General features: G+C 34.5%; 1 protein-coding gene across 9 annotated transcripts in view; it reads left to right on the top strand.

Moving 5' to 3' along the window:
- Window positions 1–18084, top strand: part of U2SURP (U2 snRNP associated SURP domain containing) — a 46648-nt gene that overhangs the window by 6554 nt on the left and 22010 nt on the right. For 2 of the 9 annotated variants that reach the window (XM_080623104.1, XM_080623100.1), the window contains exons 2-16: window positions 379–426; window positions 3306–3404; window positions 4507–4621; window positions 5013–5146; window positions 6237–6278; window positions 7046–7113; window positions 8839–8933; window positions 9019–9054; window positions 9154–9236; window positions 9708–9873; window positions 10905–11116; window positions 12063–12106; window positions 15300–15404; window positions 16607–16673; window positions 16760–16923. In XM_080623104.1, the coding sequence (XP_080479230.1) occupies window positions 379–426; window positions 3306–3404; window positions 4507–4621; window positions 5013–5146; window positions 6237–6278; window positions 7046–7113; window positions 8839–8933; window positions 9019–9054; window positions 9154–9236; window positions 9708–9873; window positions 10905–11116; window positions 12063–12106; window positions 15300–15404; window positions 16607–16673; window positions 16760–16923 (1478 nt within the window). The other 7 variants (XM_080623101.1, XM_080623103.1, XM_080623102.1 and 4 more) reach the window with 7 other exon arrangements.

Raw genomic sequence — 18084 nt, 5'->3', positions numbered from 1 at the left:
ACTTCATGTAAACTTTAACAGCTTTTAATGATAACTCTTGCAGATTCAGTGTAACAAATATTTGTTGTTTCTTTTGAGCTTGCAGTAGTGTTGGTGGCATGTTTATAAAATCCAGCTGTGGAAATTTACATGTTTTTAATTGTAGCAAGAATAGTCTATCTTAAATCCCTTACTTGCCTTATATGATGTTGTTTATGTTGTGACCCTGTTCAGTTATGTCATTAAAATACATTACATTAAAATACATGTATCTTTGTTCTTGTGTATATGGATGTTGAAGTTGAAATGAAAATCACGTTCAAAGAACTGAATTAATAAAACAGAGGTTGTTTGTCTGTTTCTTTTTCTATGTCTCACACTTCTTCATCCTCTCTTCAGGTCAGGGTGCCAGATGCAGTACACACCAGTGGATCTGCTGATTCACATGTAAGTACAAAATAATGGAAAAGACAAAAACTTAACAACCCAAAAAACCCCAGCACAAACTCTAAACAAAAAAAAAAAAGTTTTATCAAACCCTCAAATTCAAAATCAGGCCTGTTTTCTACAGAGAACCACTTGCTGTAGGCAGGCTCTGGTGCATTAGGTATCTAATCTGTAGGTGTTTGTAAGTCAACCATTGATTTTGATTTTTAAAGGTATTCCTTGAAGCTTTCAACCAACCACTAGCATAGAAGTCTGTGCTCCATGATCCTACGTATTCATAAAAGATGCTGTACATGTACAGAGGAATAGTTTAAAATACTAGGGGATTAATTGTAAGGGTCATTGTATATTAAAGTGTCTTCTTGTGTACGGTTGGGTTTTAAAAAATTAAATAGTGTGGCCCTAACTTTATAATTTCTTTTTCTTTCTAATAGCATATACTTCAAGCGAAAGTTAGGAATTATTACCTAGTCTCCCCCCGCCTGCCACCCTGCAGGAACCTTATGTGGTCATGTGGTTGGTACGTTGTTTGAAGGCCTACCTATTTCTGAGCTAAAATGAAAACAGGCAGCAAGTGCCAAACAGAGCACTAATACCAGACAGTTCATTCTGTGGTTTGGATTTTCTTCAAGATTTCAATTTGATTTTCTATATGAAAAAGTCAATTACCAGCTGTTAAATTGCTTGTAAGATAACATTATTGAAGTTGTGATAGCAGAAACTTTTCGTAAAGAAAGGTACTTTTATTGATTTTGCTTTACTTGCTACAATTTGGAAAATTACTCTTAAATCTCTTTTGCGTTGTTAATGGGACTGGGACTTCAGTACTTTGTGCCTTCTTAAAGTCAATGCAGTGTTACATTTAATGGGATTTTGGTTTCCTATGGTGATTTGATTACTCAGCTAAAAGTTTTCTCTTTGTTTCCATCTTTTGCTTTACCCTTTTCACTGTATTATTTTCCATTTTTTGAAGGAGGAAGGCTTTCAGGTTTTGTATAGCGGTATTGTTTGGAACTTTATGAAAATGCATGTGGTTAATAATAATCTAATTGCCTACTGGAATGTAGCTAGCAGACATAAATTAGTTTAGTCCTATTAACTTCATATTGCTCCAGCCACTTTGAAGGTGTTGTGTGTTTTGTTTGTGGGCTTTTTATTTTTCCTGAGACCCTGTCTAAACTGATCAGATCTTAGTGCCAGAACTCTCATTATCTTACAGCTTCTTCCCTTATGTCACTAGAACATACACTCGTGGCTGATCTGCAGGTATACTGTAAAATCACTGTGAGAGATTATTTCCTGACGACAGGATAAGCCTTTAGTCTCCATTGCCGTGCCATAGTGATATGCCTATGTTTTCACAAGGTTGTATATAGTTATACTGAAATACAAGCTGTCATTCAGGGAACAGGAAAACTGATCTTAACTTCAAAAACACAGATGCATTAGAAACTCGTGATAAACCTGTCACAGCAACTCATGTTGACAAACATTGTCATAAACCAGGTAACTCTCCAGACAACCCTGCATTAATTTGTAACTGATAGTTTTCCTTTTAATGATGAAGTAGGTAACATTTTTCAAAGAAATTTGAGATATTTTGGTCATGTGCTTGGTACAGATCTAGCAGGTGTTTGTGATACGAAAAAAGGATTATGAACAGAAGGTGTTTCAAACAGGTCTTTTTCACAGTGCTTTTGGTATGTAAAAAAATTTCTGAATAGGAAGCTGATACTGGAAATAAAACTTTTTACATAGAAGGTTATTCCTAAAGGAAACTCCCCTGTGCTGTTGGCATTGGCAATTTTTAAATAATATGATAGGTAAGTCATTCACCTTATTTGTCTTGATGTTTTATTAGATTCAGCTGATTGTTTTTTAAAGAGCTGTCATTGCATAAATGGTGGTTTTAAGCATCACTGTGCAGTGTAAGAGTATTACAAAATTTTTGAAAATAAAGGTTAATTGCTTATGTTTTGTTCTGCTGGGGCTTTTTTCATGTTCTTGTGCTGATTCTTTATGAGTTACTGTATTGAGTTAAGAGTTCCCAGAGAAGTTTCTTTTGTCTTGTTTCCCTCCGATTGCCTCTGTCTTTGGAACATGGCCTTCATCCTGTTGTCTGTACTCTCTCAATGCTTTACTGTCTGTTAACTGCCTAAATATAATCCTAAGAATTCTAATTTCATACTCTCCAGAAATGACTGTTACATGGAGTCCTTCCTTTATCAAGATGTCAAGAAGGAAGGGAGGAAGGAATAGCGATTAAGTTACTTAGATTAGAAAGATTCTATGAGCTAAATATAAGGTCTTTTCTTTAGTAGCTTAAAACCTCAAGAATGCATTTTCTTCTTCAAGCCAAAATACTACATTTAACCCTGAAGTACAGCTGAAATTTAGCATCTCTTTTGTTCTTCAGTTATACTTGTTCAGCCTTGTGCAAACATTCTTCTGGCCAAAATAGTCAGAAAAGCTTTTGGAACTTTTCTTTTTCTTTCTTTTCTTGGTCATTGAGATGATCAAAAAGGAACTGTAGTGCAAAGGCTGTGTTCCCAAAGGTATAGAAACTCTCTGTTGTGCAGTGATTAGATCTCCAGGCTCTTACAGCAAGTACCCTTCATACTTCAGCTGTGTTTGAAGACTGTATTACAATCTGTCTCATTAAATGGAGGATGATTTGTTTTTAAAACCCCTAAATTTAAGTTTTTTTGGTTGTATTAGATAATGGCAAGTTCAGAGATAACTACAGGAAACTTTTTCTTTGTTTCGTTTGGGTTAAGTCACTTCAGGTGGAAAGTTTTTGGTCTAGACCACATGAAGAGTAACATTATTTCAATTGTTTTGTAAAAAGCTAAATGTTTGTTTTCTTATTTCTTTTGCAGCCTCTAATGGAAAGCAAACTTAAAGCATTCAGTATTGGCAAAATGAGTACTGCCAAACGAACTCTGAGCAAGAAGGAGCAAGAAGAGTTAAAAAAGAAGGTAATGATGTACAGTGGAAATTTTATTTTGTATGCAGAGTTGAAATAAGGTTGCTTTTAGATTGCATTCAGCTTTACCACCCGATTATTTTGATAATTGTAGCTTTCTAAGAACAAAAGTGAATTATATTTTAGTGTTATATGTGTTCTTGGCATCCATGGTATTAATATATATATACAGAGAGAGAAGCTTGCTTCTCTTTCCTTCTGCGGCAGAATCAAAGTTCTGGCTACCTGAACTACTGAATTACAACAGTTCATTGGTTGTTGTATTGCTCAAAATGAAGACAGGCATCACCTTAGGGTATTTTCTGTTCCTTGTGGCTCTGTATCACTGGATTTGAGTAATTAGAAAGAGTACCTGTTATCTCTGAAACTGTTTCCATACACATCCTTGTTATTCTGTGAAACCTATTTTTGTATAATTACTTTATTTGGAATTAATAAAAACATTGAATTTTGATACTGAATTTTAGGATACTGGGGAGTGTCCGAGTATTAGGAAATCTGTAGCCTATAGTTGGTAAGGTGGAAGTTCTGAAACTTTTGGGCTTTGAACTTTAGACACATTACTGTGTTTCAGTGGGATATCTCCTACGTTGTTTGAAATATGAGCTAAAGAAACATGGTAGTGCTAAATTTAGTGTTACACTTGGCTTTATTAAGTCATTGAATTAACTTCTCTGTGAAATACATGACGGTGATTGTTGTTAATTTCCTTCAGTCACATGGGTTGATTGTAATGGCTAGGATGGAATATGTGCTATTCTCTGATGCTTAGGTCAACAAAGCTTCAGTCTCATAGCGCTGATCTTTGATATTTTCTTTTTGTTATCTTTTGAATGTTAAATTGCCATGTAAACTCTTGTAAATGAACAGTCACATTTGAGCATACAGGCCTTATTTGCTTTATGTATTATGTGCTGTGTTTTCCCCACATATCTCTCAAATTTGAATTCTGTCTAAAATTGAAACTTACGTGATACAGTTTGTAGCATGAACTCTAGAAAATAAAAAAGAATGTCACATAGCTAATTTAAGAATAGCTGTCTAGTGAAGGTTGTTCTGTGATGATAGTAAATAGATTAACATTTGCTATGTAGGAGGATGAGAAGGCTGCTGCAGAAATTTATGAAGAATTCCTCGCTGCGTTTGAAGGAGGTGATGGTAATAAAGTGAAAACATTTGTAAGAGGAGGAATCGTTAATGCATCTAAAGGTATAACTTTTTTTTGGGGGGGTGGGGATCATTTGGCTTTGAGTAAAGATGAAGATTTGCTTTGAATTATGTTTTAAAATCAATGTTACATTAGAAGTATCAAAGGAAACTTGATCTAAAGTAGCTAAAATCTGCTTTATGCTTTGACTCACTAGGTAGGTAGTGTTATGACGTGTTTAAAACTTCAGAGGAAGAACTGTTTTGTTTTAAAAACCTAATCTTTGTTCTTTATATTAAAAGATGCTAAATTAGGGAAGTTTATATTACCACTTTTTAAAATGAAGTAATATGTTGAATGAACAAGACTAAAGAGCAATAGTATTCTTTCTAATGAACAGTATTGTGCAACATTAGTTAATACAATTTGGTTTTAATTTGCCTTTGATTGCAGAGGAGCATGAAACAGATGAAAAACGGGGTAAAATCTATAAGCCTTCATCACGATTTTCAGATCAAAAAAATCAACCAAACCAGCCATCTAATGAGAAGCCTCCGTCTCTCTTAATGATAGAAACCAAAAAGCCTGTAAGTTCTGTATTTAAATATTAAACCCATACTTAGGAAATATTTAGAAGTGTTTTAAAAAAAGTCTGTGAGATCTTACAGAGTAGTTTGATCTGCATTTATCATATATCGAAAGAAGGTGAACGTTTTGATTTGCTTAATCCCATAGCAAATAACAAGATGATGAAATGCAGAGGTCCAGTAGCCCTGTATCCGGGATATTCCTAGTGCTGCCCTTTGTTTTTTCACCTGTGTTTACTATGTTTCTGCTAAGGCAGACTTCTTATGAATACAGATGTAGTGACTTGCAAAGTAACAGTATCTCCAATCCCAAGAATTTGTGAAGTTTTAGAAGCAATTCTTCTTCCTGCCATTTCTTTTTAGCTTTTTGTAACTTTTAAAAAAAAGGACCTTTGCAATGATTAAGTTTTTCTTGGTTCAGGTGGTGTTTGAGAAGTCCCTTTGCTCTTTGAGTTGTACCAGATGGGTTGTAGAACTTGAACATTTTTAAAGCTGAGCACCTTGTTTTTATTTAATTTATTTTGACTTCTGTCAGAAGCATGGTGTGATACTTTTTTTTTTTTATTTCAACTGAGATTTTTATCATAAAAAGTAATGGAAATATGAACAAACTTAGTTGTCGAGTGGTAGTTACCTATGATTAGTATTACTATTGTATGTGTAATGTGTAATTAATGTCTTGAATGTCTTTCGAAAGTATTTTAATAGAGCTCACTACAATTTGTAAGCTTTAGTGAAACATACATGATACTGCCTGTAAGGGTGGGAAATGAGATGTAATGTGATAATTGTGAGTAATGCCATCCCTCCAACTTTAAACAAAACTCAGATTTTGACTACTGTGGTAATACTGGATGGCAGTTGTGATTTTCATTGTACGTAAAACTCTACAGTTACCGAAATGAATTGTAGCATTTTTTTATTATGCTGAGCTCTGTTATGTCATATGCAAGTGTTTGTACTGTGAGACTATTACTGCTTTTCAAATTTGTCATAAATACTTATCAAGTAATGCAATCAGTTTACTCACTTGCCCTGTCCAATGGTGATTGAAGATAATGAGGTAAAAATGATTTTATTTATTTGGCAGACCATCCCCAAAAACAAAAACAAACAAACAACTATGCCTGGGGTGAGTAGGAAGTCCAGTTTTTCCAAAGCTGTAGTGTGTAACACAATAAATATTTTGTATGTCTGCCTATTGGAAACGTTTTCATTTAAATTCGGTTATATGAAAGCAATGTTGTTGAAGATGAAAGTTCACAAGTTAGTTAAGGTACACATTACAGTAAAAAAAAATTACGATATCCATATTTGTCATTCCAGAGTGTTGGTTTTGTTTTTTTTTTTTTTTTCCTGATCATCTTGTACTATTTAGAATAACTGTTTCTTCAGACCTGTATTTATATCTGAAAGGAAGCAAGAGAAGAAATTCTTTTCATGTAGAATGTTAGTCTGTGAATAAAATAGTTGAATATATGTATGTAAATTAATTTATGCAAATGTGCACACATAATTAGAGCTTGATGGTTTGCTAGGGGTGTAGTCAGCTTCTAAGTTGACAAAATAAATCGTGGATATTTTAAATCTGTACGTTGTAGAGAGAGTGATCACACATGCTGCATTGTAGCAATGAGAAGTAGTCAAGTTTCGCTTAAGCTATCTTTAATTTTATATTTGCTAGCTTTGTGTTTGATAGTGCTCAGTATTAATGTTTTCAAGTCTTGTTTTTTTGTGGTGGTTTTTTTTTTTTCTTTCCTCTCTCCTGTAGTTTTCTTGATTTGAAAGCTGTGGGTAAAATATGCATGGAAATCATCTAAATATTTGTTATATACATGTAGTTTTTATTTTTGTTCATCTTATTTGCTGAAGTGTTGGCTGATATATCTTTAATTTTAGCCTTTGAAGAAAGGAGAGAAGGAAAAGAAAAAGAGTAATTTGGAACTTTTCAAAGAAGAATTAAAGCAGTAAGTTTGACTTTTTTTTAATTGTAAATAAGGAAGATGCAAGGTTTTTACCTTGTTTTCACAGACAATATTTAGGATCATTCTTGCTAAGCTGTTTCTCAAAGTAAGTTTCTTTCCCCAGATGCTTGTGGAGTGGCATGGTTTAATTAACAATGGCAATGATAATTAAACAGAGTTCGATCTTTTTATATGAATGTTGGTGATTTGGATAATCAGTTGCCATCTAATTAGCTCATGATGTTCCGTGGTAGTTCTGCCCTTATGCTGATTGGTGATAGGAAGCGTTTACCACTATTGCTGAAAAGGACTTCTGTTTTGAAATGTAGCATTGACCAGAGTCTATAACGTGATCAAAAAACAAACCAAAAAAGTCTGTTACGTTAGCTTAAATATTTATCTATTGAAATGAATGGATTTCCCTGAACGTTGGAGATGTTTGATTTGAAACCCGTTGGTACTCCCTTCCAAAGCACAAGAATATCTGGAGCAATTAACTAAAAAAAATTACATGTAAATGCATAAGTATTTCCGAGATCCCAGTAAGTGACTGTCTGTTTCCCATGCTACCGAAGATGATTTTTGGATCAGATGTTTAGAGGAGTTATGTTGATTGAATCAACCAGCCGTCTGCTAGGATAAAAATTGAAGACCTGTATTTGTTTCTCTGACAGCTGCTGTCAGTTTGTTACTTACAAGCCCACCTTGGGATGCAATTCTGTTACGGATTAGCAAGTGTGAGCTTGTAAATGAGAACGTGAGTTAACATGGTCTCATTCCTCGTTGAAGTTAGTGATGATACAGAAAGACAAGTAGGTACTGAAATAGATAAGGATGTTCAGGTTTTGGGTGTTGACTTTTCACTTGATGAGGAAATTGAAATGTGTATCAGACTAGGGAAGAGTGAGACCTTTTGTCAGTGTCTCTCAAACTATACCCAGAGGAACTGCAGTATGAGGTTGGGCTTTTGTGTTAATGCAGAAAAAAGACTTGGAATTAAGATTTAGAAATATACTTCAGCTTGCCTAATTTCAAAACCAAGTTGAATAATACTCAAAGATTCTTTCACTTTTGTATGTCTAATACAACAGATAGAGCAGTGCATCTATTGAGTGTAATGTGCCATACATTTTCCCTGATGTTAGAGATGGAAACCAAAATAACTTGTATGCATTAGTAAACAATAGGTACTGCGTTATGAACCTATAAATGGCCAAGTAGTTATTTTGTGAGTACTATCCTCAAAGGCATAAAATGAGATGAGATCCTGTATGTTGTGCAGATAGTCATGTGGGGCTGTCCATCACCCTACAAGGTGGCCTACAGGCTTAGGAAAGGTAGAAGGGGAAATAGATGCTAAGGAGTTGTGTGCATTTTAAAAAGCCATCTGAACGGTCAGTGGATCTCTGGCAGTTGGATGTTGAATTTGGGTCACTTTCAGGGCACAATTCTTATTTCTGGTCTTGTAAACTGCTTCTCAAACCAAGTAAATTTTGTTTGAGATTAAAACACCCTGACAGTATGAATGAGGAAGCATGCAGCTGGAGTAATTCTAGTAGATATATTCCAGTTGATTAAACAGAACTTAAAAAATAATGACAATTTTAAATCTTTAAGAAACCTATTGTTTAATATTAAAAATTCTCATAGTTTTAAAGTAAATTTTAAAATTATAGAACAAACCCCTCAAAACAGTACTAAGTTGTTATTTACATTACGTGTTTGTAGAATACAAGAGGAACGTGATGAAAGACATAAAACAAAAGGTAGATTGAGTCGTTTTGAACCACCTCAGTCAGATTCAGATGGACAGCGTCGTTCAAGTAAGTAAATACTATTTTTTATGTTTGTTTGGGCTACATGATTTGTAGACTAAATGATATATGTGTTTTTCTTCTCTTTATTCAGTGGATGCTCCTTCAAGAAGAAACAGATCATCTGGTGGTAATAGAGATTCTTTTCTCATACAGTCTAATGTTGCCACTTAAATGCATAGCAAAAATTATGACTTTTGGTTTTTTTTCTTTTCCTCCATCACTGTAGTACTGGATGATTATGCACCAGGGTCACATGATGTTGGAGATCCAAGCACAACAAATTTGTATCTTGGAAATATTAATCCCCAGGTAAGTTTGGAGTCAAGGAGTGCAGTGTTGGCATGTTTGGGTCCAGATGAATTTTTTTCCCTTGGCAGTTTTCCCCTTTTTTTACTTTAAACCATTTGCATATGTTTAAACCCATATGCTAGGTACAGTTGGGGACTGTAGAGGCAGTGTTCATCAGAATATGCACATGATGATGCAAAAGTTAAGGTTTAGACTGTTGGTTACTAGATGGAAAAATACTCAGTTAAAATTATTTTTCCATGGGTATCTTCATGCAAGGTGTATCAGATCTCAAAAATTTGAGTGCCCTCAGTTTAAAATGCAGTTCTAAAAATTATTATTTTTGCAGTAGATCGCACTGGGAAGGCATCAATAAAGTGTTATTTTCCTGGAAACTCAGCAAATTTAAATCTCTACATTTGGACAATAATATGGATGAGAATCTTAGAAACACAGTAGCAAGATGATAATTTTTACCTTTTTTTCATGTAGATGAATGAAGAGATGTTATGTCAAGAATTTGGACGCTTTGGACCATTAGCAAGTGTTAAAATTATGTGGCCAAGAACTGATGAAGAAAGAGCGAGAGAAAGAAATTGTGGCTTTGTTGCCTTTATGAACAGGAGAGATGCTGAAAGAGCATTAAAGAATTTAAATGGTAAACAGATTTCTCATTTTGGAACTCTTCTTGTAGGCATACTGAGGACTAACTATGTCTTAAAGTTGTTTTATCAGGCTAGTAGGTAGGCGTGCTGTAACTTGAATAGGTATCGCACTGGCAGTGATTTTAGTTCACACTGTTGTACTAGCAGCTGAATGTTGTCAAACTACAGCATACACAAGGGCTGAGTATACTGGTAGCTTTTGTTGTGGGTAAAGATGTAACATTTCCAACTGTTTCGGAGATGTGAGCAGGAGGTAATGTTTGATAATCTCTCCTCTAAACAGGCTATTTTAAGAAGCAATCTGTTGTAGTTGTTTCCCAACAATATTTTTTTTGTGAATAAATTTGACTAGGGCACAGACTATGATAAATAATTGGTGACAAATATGTTCTATTCTTTAGAGTAATGGCTAAATTCCTGATACTGAAGAGGTAACTAATACAATGGATGTGTAATCTTGCATATAAGAAATGAAGAAAGCTGTGTCCTTACAGTTCAGGAAGAGCCTGGAAATAAAAGAAAAATCGGCATCCAAGACAAAAAGAATAAAAACTAAAAGGTTGCCCTAGCACAGTTTAGTCAAAATGGTCCTTTACTAGGACCATTAGTAAGGCTTACACTATGTAGGAGTTCTTACATTTGGTTTTGATAGCATAATTTCAAGTTTGTTGTTATGAGCAAAACATTTTGGTGAAGTGCAGAAATAGTATGATTTAAAAATTACGCATTCTCATGTGCTGAATATCAAATTTTTAAAATTCTTTTTTCCCCAACAAGTCAAGTAATTTGTACTGTAGTCTCCTGACAATGTGCTTTGGGGGAGGATTAATTGAACATTTCATGCAATAGGCTTTCATTTGCATGATGTAGCCTGGTAGATGTGATACACTAATTGTCAGTTAAGCAAAAAGTAAACCATGGCAGGCAAACTTAAATGCTGTGCGTACACGGAGAAATCTTGAGCAATGCAGAACCAATTTATAGCATAATAGCATTTTTGTTTTGTTTACTTTCACTTTTTCAGGCAAGATGATTATGTCATTTGAAATGAAGTTAGGTTGGGGCAAAGCTGTACCTATACCGCCACATCCAATATACATCCCACCTTCTATGATGGAGCATACCCTCCCACCTCCTCCATCAGGACTGCCTTTTAATGCCCAGCCTAGGGAAAGATTGAAGAATCCTAATGCTCCAATGTTACCACCTCCAAAAAACAAGGAAGATTTTGAGAAGGTAACTTACAGTACCCTGGGCCATATCTCAATGATAAATACTACACTTGTGACAGTATTTCAGTGGCTTCATAGATTTGCATTGTTCAGGCTGACTTTGGCGGCACTTAGTGTACAAGCTCAATGGCTCCCTGCTGTAGCCCAAGGGAACCTACTTAATTCCTAAAGTTCTGTTTCATGTCTTTGTTAGGGAACAGTATGTTTGGTCTTGATTTATTTCAGTGCTGCTTTAAGTTTGGCTATCATTTTCCCCCTCCAGGCTCCCTGGATTTTTTTCTCCTACGTCCCCCCCTTTTGTTGGCTGCCAAATTGCAGGATCTAAATTGTTTTATTTAGAGAAAATACTACATTTTAATTTGGGTAGCATTATTTTTACACTATTTTAGTGGAGTTGATATATTTTATGTAGAAGGTAATTAATCTGGACATTGAGTAAGTATTTTATGCTACTTACGGAGTCAGTTTTCAAACATTTTTTTTTCTGGACTGTTAGGTGATAAAAGGGTAAGTATCTTGTAATCACAAACCAACTTGATTTACATTTGTAAGAATTTGTGGATTCTTTGAATGACACTTAAATGTTAGGGCTGTTTTTTGTAAGACTTGGGAATAAAGTAATATCAACGTGATTCAAGTCAAATACTTTAGAATCTTTTCATAAACTTAAGAACTCCTTTCTTAATTATATCAGCATAGTACCTATTCAGTGCATCAATGTACATTCTGACAGGAATGTTCTGATACTTTGCAATTAGTGAACCTTTATGGTTCACTGACAACCATTTGCATTTTGTGTAATTGCTTAGTTATAACTTCACAGCAGTGATTGCCTGCAAAACTTGTGATAGATGTGTAGTATTTTCATTGCATATGTATATTTTTGCTTGTTACTTGTTAACAATACTCACATATTCTATGTTTATTATCTGATGTGACTTCATATACAGACTCTGTCGCAAGCCATAGTCAAAGTGGTTATCCCAACAGAAAGGTACATGTTTTTCTTTATTATTACTGATCTAAATATAGAAAATTTCCCCTTCGGAATTTTAAAGAAAAATGGTGATGTTGAGGAAAAGGTAATGGCTTGACTGAGCAATGGTTGCTTCATGACACTTGTGAGAAATGTGTTTTACCATCTTATTATGTTAACTAATTTTTTTTTTCTTGTGAAGAGAGGTTTAAGTAAGTACCTGCTTGCATTTAATTTGAGCACTAGAAATAGTTGCAGGGTAATTTTGTGAGTGAACACTAGGGTGAAATAGCTTGTCTTAGAGATGCTAAGTCCTGACATCAGTCTCTGAGTACCTTGTAGCTAAGAGGCAGCTGTCTCCAGTGTGGTGGTATGGGATTTTTTCCCTCTTTCTTTTTTCTCTCTTTTTATTTTTTTAAGTATTTTTTAATCTTTTGTTTTATTTTTTAATTTCTGCCCTTTTTTTTTTATGTGCAGCAGTTAATAATCTTGGATGCTGAAAAAGTTCTATATTTCAAGGGTATTTTTAGTTTAGTCCCCATCACTGCTCCTACCTTCTCACTAGCATAGGTATACTCTTGCTCAGTTAAGCTAAAACCTTTTCCCAAACATAGGAACACAACACTGTTTAAAAGTAAATAAGCACAAAAGATTACCAAATTCTCTTTGACATTGGCCTTGGTGAGCAACACCAGCTGAACTGTCTGCGGCAGCGGGGGACCAGGAAAACATCATGGGATGGATTGGGAAAGTATACAGTTTTTGACCAGACATTGGTACGATCGGCTCCAATAAATGTGGTTTTATTATAACTGAAAAACTTTTTTTTGTTGGCCAACTTTAAGCTAAATGACATTTTAAAATAATGTAGTTAAAACTATCATCTTTTTTTACTACACTGTTTTAATTGTCACAAAGTCCCTTTTTTCTTTTTTTTTGTGTGTGTGTGGGGGGAGAAAGAGGTTTGTGAAGGTAGTTATGTTAACATACATGTCAATTGATGCTCAAACACACTAGTGTTTCTTGATTAAATTTTAAGTCAGTGCAATTTTTTGTGGGTAAAGACATGAGTAATTAAGACAACCAGGAGGAGTCTTGATTGGAGAAAAATATGGAATAGTAGAACAAGTACTTGTAAAAGTTTACAGTGCTTACAGAGTAGATAGCTTTCAGAGGAAAATCTTTCCATCTTATTTACTGTAGCATTTTGAAAGCTCGCATAAGAAAAGCTCATGTTAATTGAATTGTATTTGAAAAATTTTTTTCCTGATGACTTTCAAAGATGATAATGACAGCTGCTAAGATTATTACGCAGTATATTGCATCATGCAGAAATTTCAACTGGCTTCAGTGGGACAGTGTATTTAATTATAATTACATTAATACTGGTTTTAACATCTCTTACTTCTTTGTATTTACTAAACAGAAAACTTGAGTATACACTATCAAATTTCTTTTTGAGAAAATTCACTTTCAAGTAGTCATGTCTTATATACCAAAATGCATGTAACAACCTCTTTCAGATATGGGATGTCCTGAATCTTTTTTCATACATCTGAGGTCTTTCCAAAGCAGATGTTCTTGTTCAAGCACAAGCGACTCTTATGCAACTTTATGGTACTCCATGAAAGAAAAATTAGATGACAATCAATGGCATGGTTCTGCAGGAAGCCAGAAGTGATCACATTGAACTTGCCTTAAAATAAATGAATGGTGTGATAGCTCAGAGGCTTGAAATCTAGTTGGTAATTGTTTTCTTACTGATGTTTTCAAATACAGTTCATGTAACAAGTACAGCCTTGCTATTCAGACTTTCAGAATGCTGCTTTAAATAAAATGGCTACAGAATTATTGAGACTATGTCCTCTTTACAGTGTTTCTGGGATTATAAAAAAGAAATACAGGAAAATTGAACTGATAGCAGTTTGGTCTTTTTGTGCAGTATTTGAGGCAAATGTAGATTTATGCTAGCTGGTATAAAACAGCACATCTGCTAAGTTGGCAGATGGCGGGGGCTGGTTTTTATTACTATGATTTTAAGTTGATTTTTTTTTTCTTTGATCTAGTGCATTATATCTGTAACTTTGAATACTCATGGTAGAAAATAATCACCTCGTTACTAAGAAGTAATAGAAAATTCTGCAGCTTTTAATGTAACAGTTTTTGGAATTTAATAATTAAAAAAGCTCTAAAAGAAAGCCTAATGAGATAACGTGAAGAAACAATATCCATTTGTTAAATCTAAGAAAATAAGTTTAAAAATGTAAAGATCTGTCTGTTTTTGTTTGCATCACATTCAAGGGACACATGCTGTGGAGCTTTTGATATAAGTAGGGAATCTATATATGAAAATCCAGGATCCTGTTTCCAAAAAGACTCAAAAGGTTGGAAACTGCTGATCACTGTTCTTCACGAAATTTATGACTGTCTCCTGTTAGCATTTATAAGTGACTCTGTATTGCAGATGTGGCTTGAAAAATGTGCACTTCACATCCGCTTCTTGCTTGTTTCAGGATGTAGTGCTGAATGAAATGAATTCAGATTTTTATTAAATTTTTTTTTTTAATGGTGACTTGGTTCACTTGAGTGTGTCAGAGAGGAGACATTGGATGGTATGACATGAAAAATGGACAGTTTTGTTCTATGTCAATAGTTGAGTCTTAACCAAAAAGAGATTATCTAAATTTAGTAAGATCATTGCCCTGTTTGGCATCAAGGAGGTTATTTTGCTTTTCATACTTGAACATTTGAAAGCTAAATCCAGTTTCTCTTGAATATTCAAAACTATGTGTCTTTCAGCATAATATTCAGCCACTTGTTCCTCTGTAGAACTTTGGCTAACACTTTGGTCTTAGTTCTAGGCAGTTTAGATGAGGGCTTGGGTTTTGGATAGTTAATTGTACTTTGGTGTTCAGTTGCCCATTTTTATGCATAAGGACTATTAAGCAGATGGTTGTAGGCTAAGCTGTGGAAATTCAGGAAAGAGGTTTCCTCTTAAATTCTTACTCAAGCAGTTGTAGGCATGTTTATATTTTAGAATGCCCGTGTCTACGATGGAAGGCTATATGTTACATGTTACCAATCTTCTGTACAGTTCTCTTAACAATACAGCAAAATAATCTCCTGCACAGTTGTAGTATCTTAGGTGGAGTGTAGTTCTATATAGTGTTAGGTCTGAATCAATTTTTCTTTAACTGTGTTGTTGTTGTAGGAATTTGCTCGCTTTGATACATCGAATGATAGAGTTTGTGGTACGGGAAGGGCCTATGTTTGAAGCCATGATCATGAACAGAGAAATCAACAATCCCATGTTCAGGTACTTATTACATTGCTTCGGTTTGACATAGCACTGTTTTCATTGTTGCTAATATTTTGCATTTCTGAAATGCTAATAATAGTTGGTTTTACTATGTCTGTCGTTATGTGCAGATTGAAATTTTTCAAATTGTACAAATGCTAATGTTACGTTTTTGAAGAATGCACTTTATTCCAGTTGTTACTGATATGTATGGAGAAATAAAACACTATACACTATAAAATACATCGGTACATACATAAAGTGTCTATATAATAAATAAAATTACACTTAACTCCCACTTTTGTAAGGGATTTGAAGTCATCAGTGAAAGTAGTAGCATTCCTTTCTTAAAAAAATAGACAAAAGTCTTCCCCAAAACAGGCATTGTAACTCAGTGTAAAGACCAGTCTTCCTGGAGCCTAATTTCTAACTTTAGCAAGAGCTGGGAGTTGTTCTTCTTTTGATGTTAGTGCAAATATGATGACATACTAGGCGACGTAATGAAATTGTCAGAATTTCCAGCTATTGTTGGTAATGGAATAAAAAAGGATTAATTTCCAAATTTCTTGTGAAATGCAGTTACTGAATAGCTTTTCCAGGGAAAAACTAAATGACTTTTTAAAAATAGTTTACTTGCAGTAAGGTTAAAGTGTGCTTCATTATGGTTTTTGTATACAAATTGAGAAAATATCCTGGCCATTAAAAATGGGCTACTCGTGCCCCCTTCCACCCTCCAAGTCTTGTCTGTGCTCTGACAATTCAGGCGATTTAGTGGTGGAAAGCTTAAGTTCATTCTGAGGAACCTGTGCAACTAAAAGTTCCTGCACCACTTGTGCTGAAGTTGCAGTTGCTCTCATAGTGACTTTTCCCAGGGATGATTCTTGTGCTTTACTGTCCATTTCCATAGGCATTCTTTTTAACCCTGTTTGTTCTGACAAATGCTTTGCCTTTTTTGAGTTCTACACTCTGCTTTGCAGTTTGCATGTGTATATGCATGAGCAGTTGTACTTGTTCTGCACAGCTGTGCAGTAGGTGTACATGATTTTAGCTATCTTGAGTTCACTCAGCAGCTGGGATGGGATTCTGAACAGAGTTTGGTTGGTTTTTCCTTTTTTTTTTTTTTTTTTTTAATTTAATTTTATTTTATTACTTCCTTGGGATTTGTCTCACTTAAATAATGTGTGATATGTTTTGTATCTTTTCTTTGCTCTTTGGTCTAGGTTCTTATTTGAAAATCAGACTCCAGCCCATGTATATTACAGATGGAAGCTTTATTCTATTCTTCAGGCAAGTAGAATTTTAGTGACCATTCATAATTTTAAGCATAATCAAATGAAGAAAACCAAAATTAAAATACTTTTGTTTTCTTTTAGGGAGATGCTCCAACAAAGTGGAGGACAGAAGATTTCCGTATGTTCAAGAACGGATCATTTTGGAGGCCACCACCATTGAATCCATACTTGCATGGGATGTCGGAAGAGCAAGAAACGGAAGCGTTTGTGGAAGAACCAAACAAGAAGGGTGCACTTAAGGAAGAGTATGGAATTCCATCAATTTATATGGCTGGTTTGGGCAATTTATAGGGCAGTGCTAATGTGCTTGGGCTTTTTCCTGTTGTGATTTTGTAGTTATGTCATCCCTTCAATGTTGCCATACTTGCCATAGTGTTTCTTAGAAACTGTCTTAACCTCAGTGCTTTTCAGTTAGTCTTTTTTTGTGATGCTTATTGCTAGGTACATTCTGGATTTGGTTAGATTTGTCATCATTGAACAGTGACGGGGGTTGGAACTAGATGATCTTAAGGTGCTTTCGAACCCTAACTATGCTATGATTCTATGAATTTTTATTAACCTGTTACTTGAAGGTTCTTGGGAAGATGGGTTTTCCCCCCATTTTCTCTTCATATTTATTGGTGGGGTATATAGCAGCTCAACATTGCTGTGCTCTCGTGAGCTGAACAGTTATTATAAGCTTAAACTTATTGATGGTGTTCACCAGAAATTAAAATTGGGAGCAGTTGTTAATAAGCAGGAAGAGAGACATCATCTGAGTTCTTTGTGAATTGTGGTGGGGATGGCTATAGTAGTGGAAATTCATATCTGAGTTTCCTAATTTTGCTGTTACTGTTCCAAATGTGATCTTAGCATGTGGATTTTTTTTTTTTTTGTTTTAGTCTCATAGTTATGATACCGGTCATAGTTCTAGAGGTTTTAGGACATAATTTATTTCTTACATCTTATTTTTGAGGGGCTCAGGAAGATACTCTTTTGAGAGTGTTGCCTATGTATGGAGGTTAGGAAGAACCTGAAATAATTGCTTCCTACCAGCTTTCTGCATCTAATGATTTTTATTCTACAGCAGAAATTACTTGCATGCTTTAGATTTGTCTGTTTTGATTTAAGCTTAAACTAAATCCCCAAAGATAATTACATTATTAGAGATACTGATGTGCTGTGTTAGGTATTTCTGTTATTTATCCTTGACTTCTGTATGTAGTCAAGACTTGAGTGGGAATTTCTTGCACTTTTTTTATGTAATGTGGATGCATATGTTCATGAGTCACTAAAAATATTCAGATAACAGAATATAAAAGTATTTAAAATTGCTTTTGTCCTAAAGATGGAAAAATCAAAAGCATAATTGAATGGAAATTCCCCAAAATATTGTTAATTTTATGTTGAAAGTATTAAAATTTCTG

The sequence above is a fragment of the Psittacula echo genome (genome assembly GCF_963264785.1).
Source record: "Psittacula echo genome assembly, chromosome: 7".
Classification (NCBI taxonomy): domain Eukaryota; kingdom Metazoa; phylum Chordata; class Aves; order Psittaciformes; family Psittacidae; genus Psittacula; species Psittacula echo.
Note: the sequence above shows the minus strand (reverse complement) of the source record. Positions and strands in the feature narration are given on the sequence as shown.